The 2,795-nt window shown below is 38.2% G+C and overlaps 1 protein-coding gene across 1 annotated transcript in view; it reads left to right on the forward strand.

Annotated features, from left to right (window-relative positions):
* The window catches only part of ARHGDIB (Rho GDP dissociation inhibitor (GDI) beta), a 17,823-nt gene extending 15,412 nt beyond the window's left edge, over positions 1 to 2,411 (forward strand). Inside the window, exon 5 of the mRNA XM_006866031.1 lies at positions 2,212 to 2,411. Within this exon, the coding sequence (XP_006866093.1) occupies positions 2,212 to 2,411 (200 nt within the window). The remainder of the gene's footprint in view (positions 1 to 2,211) is intronic.
* The last annotated feature ends 384 nt before the right edge of the window (positions 2,412 to 2,795 follow it).

Below are 2,795 nucleotides of genomic sequence, written 5' to 3' on the forward strand. Positions count from 1 at the left end.
TCTTCTTTTGATACTTTCTGCACCATTCAATATTTTGCCCATAGAATCCTTCAATATTATAAATCAATGCTTGAATTTTTTCTTCAGTTCCCTCAGCTTGAGAAATGCAGAATGTGTTCTTCCATTTTGCTTTTCTAATTCTATGTCTTTGTACATTTCATTATAATACATGACTTTGTCTTCTCGAGCTGCCCTTTGAAATTTTCTGTTCAGCTCCTTTACCTCATCACTTCCTCCATTTGCTTTAGCATCTCTACACTTTAGAACAAGTTTCAGAGTGTCTTCTGGCATTCATTTTGGTCTTTTCTTTCTTCTTTGTCTTCTTAAGGACCTTTTGCTTTCTTCTTGTATAATTTTTTTATGTCATCCCACAACTCATCTGGTCTGTAGTCATTAGTGCCTAATGCATCAGATCTGTTCTTGAGATAGTCTCTAAATTCAGGTGGGTTGCATTCAAGGTCTTATTTCTTCAGCTTTGGCCTGAACTTGAATGTAAGCAACTGATGGTCTATTCCGCAGTCTGCTCCTGGCCTTGTTTTGACTGATTTCCTACCATCTTTTTCCACAGACATAGTCAATTTGATTTCTGTGTATTCTATCTGGTGAGGTTCATATGTATAGTTGCCTTTTATATTGTTTAAAAAGTTATTTGCAATTAATTACAAAATTCTATCATGTAATCTTCAGCTTCATTTCTGTCACCAAGGCCATATTTTCCACCTACTGATCCTTCCTCTTTGTTTCTGACCTTCTCATCCCAATCACTAGTAATTATCAATGCATCTTGATTGCATGTTTGATCAATTTCACACTGAAGAAGTTGGTAGAATTCATCATCACTGGCACCAATAGTTGGTGTATAAGTTTGAATAATAGTGGTATTAACAGGTCTTTCTTTTAGATGTATGGATATTATCACAGACAGCATTGTACTTCAAGATAGAATATACTACCTACTTACTTTACTTTTACTTTCTATTCCCATACTATTCTTAAGATACACCATGTTTTTAATATCTAATTGTTGTTGTTGTTAAGTGCCATCGAGTCAGTTCTGACTCATAGCAACAGGTTTCTGAGGAGCAGCTGGTGGGTTTGAACTGCCAACCTAAGGTTCACAGTCCAGTGCTCATCCTACATCCACATAAATAACATGCACATGTATAAATTACATAGCCCAGATAGAGATCTAATGCATGAATGGATTGTGCCATTTGCAAAACTATAATGTGAATTATTTGTATAGAAATATGGTATTCTAGTTACTCATTTATAAATTTATTTAGTTAGCTACTTTTATCATTTGTCCTAGTTCTTCATCCTTTTTCTTTTACCAACTGATTGAACTTTCCTTTCCATCTAGTTGTTCCCAACTTTCACTCTGCCCATACAGATTATCAGATGCTACTTTATTTCTCCCTATTGATTTGTACATTTAAAAAAGAAATTTAAAAATAGAAGTTCCTTAAAGTTCATTATGTAGAGATTGAGAATCTTTTTGGTTTTATCACTTCGGTAGATGCAGAACTAAACCCAGAATTCTGGTTTTGAATTTTTTTTTAATGATACAATCTGTTAAATAAGTAAATAAGAAGTTGCTACCAAGTCAAATCCAACTTATGGCAACCCCATGTATATCATATAGAGTGGTGCTCCCAGGATTAGAGCACCAGGATTTTCTTCCTAGGCACCTTTGGGTGAATTTGAACCATCAAACAAGTGCATTAACTATTTGCATTTTTACATCTCCATAAACAGAGCCTGGATAGCACATTGGGTCCTCAATTTTTCTGTACTCAAAATCAGCTGTGGTACTTTATTAAAATACCAACTCTTGGTACCCACAGCAGATTACTGAGAGTATGGAAAAGGAAAGTATTATTAAAAGGTACCATAATAAAGGGGAGCCCTGGTGTACCACTGTAGGATAAGCACTGGACAGCTAACCACAAGGTTGGTAGTTCAGATCCACCAGCTGTTCCTTTTAAATCCTGTACAGGGTCTCTATGAGTCAGAATCAACTCGATGGCACTTAACAACATAATAAAGCGTAGTGAAAGGGAGGGTCCTTCAGGTAAATCTGATATTTAACCAACCTATAAGTGTTGCTCTTGTGTTTGATAACTGTAAGTTGTCCTCCAAATCCTCCCGTTGGAAGTGTTTGTTTCTTCTGTCAGACTCTTACCCTAACAAATGTTTCTTTCTTTCTAGTGGATAAGGCATCTTTCATGGTTGGCAGTTATGGGCCTCGGCCTGAGGAGTATGAATTCCTGACTCCGACTGAAGAGGCTCCAAAGGGCATGCTGGCCCGGGGCACTTACCACAACAAGTCCTTCTTTACTGATGATGACAAGTGCGACCACCTTACCTGGGAGTGGAACCTGTCCATTAAGAAGGAGTGGACAGAATGAGAGCATCTGCCTGTCCTCTTCCTTATTCTTTGCCACTTAGAAGGACCCTTTCAATTGTGTTCATCCCACAACCCTCCTGACTGTTCACAGCTAGGCCCTTCCCTAACATTTATTGAAGCATGTTATCCCACACTGCCTTGCAAAGCAGTTCCCAGCACAAGAGGCTTAAAACCCAGGCTTAAACCCTACCCATTCCTTGTGACCCCACCCCCAATTGGGATCAGATTGTCAAAGGTTTCCATCTCAATATGCATTCATTTAATGATGACCTCTCTCCTTTCCACTTGAGCAACTAGAGGCCAGAAACTGGACAAACGCTCACTTATCATCCATTTACCATAGGCTTCAGTAGCTCCTTCCCATCCCTGCATTCTGTTGTGGTTG

This window comes from Chrysochloris asiatica, unplaced genomic scaffold (assembly GCF_000296735.1).
Source record: "Chrysochloris asiatica unplaced genomic scaffold, ChrAsi1.0 scaffold00086, whole genome shotgun sequence".
NCBI lineage: Eukaryota > Metazoa > Chordata > Mammalia > Afrosoricida > Chrysochloridae > Chrysochloris > Chrysochloris asiatica.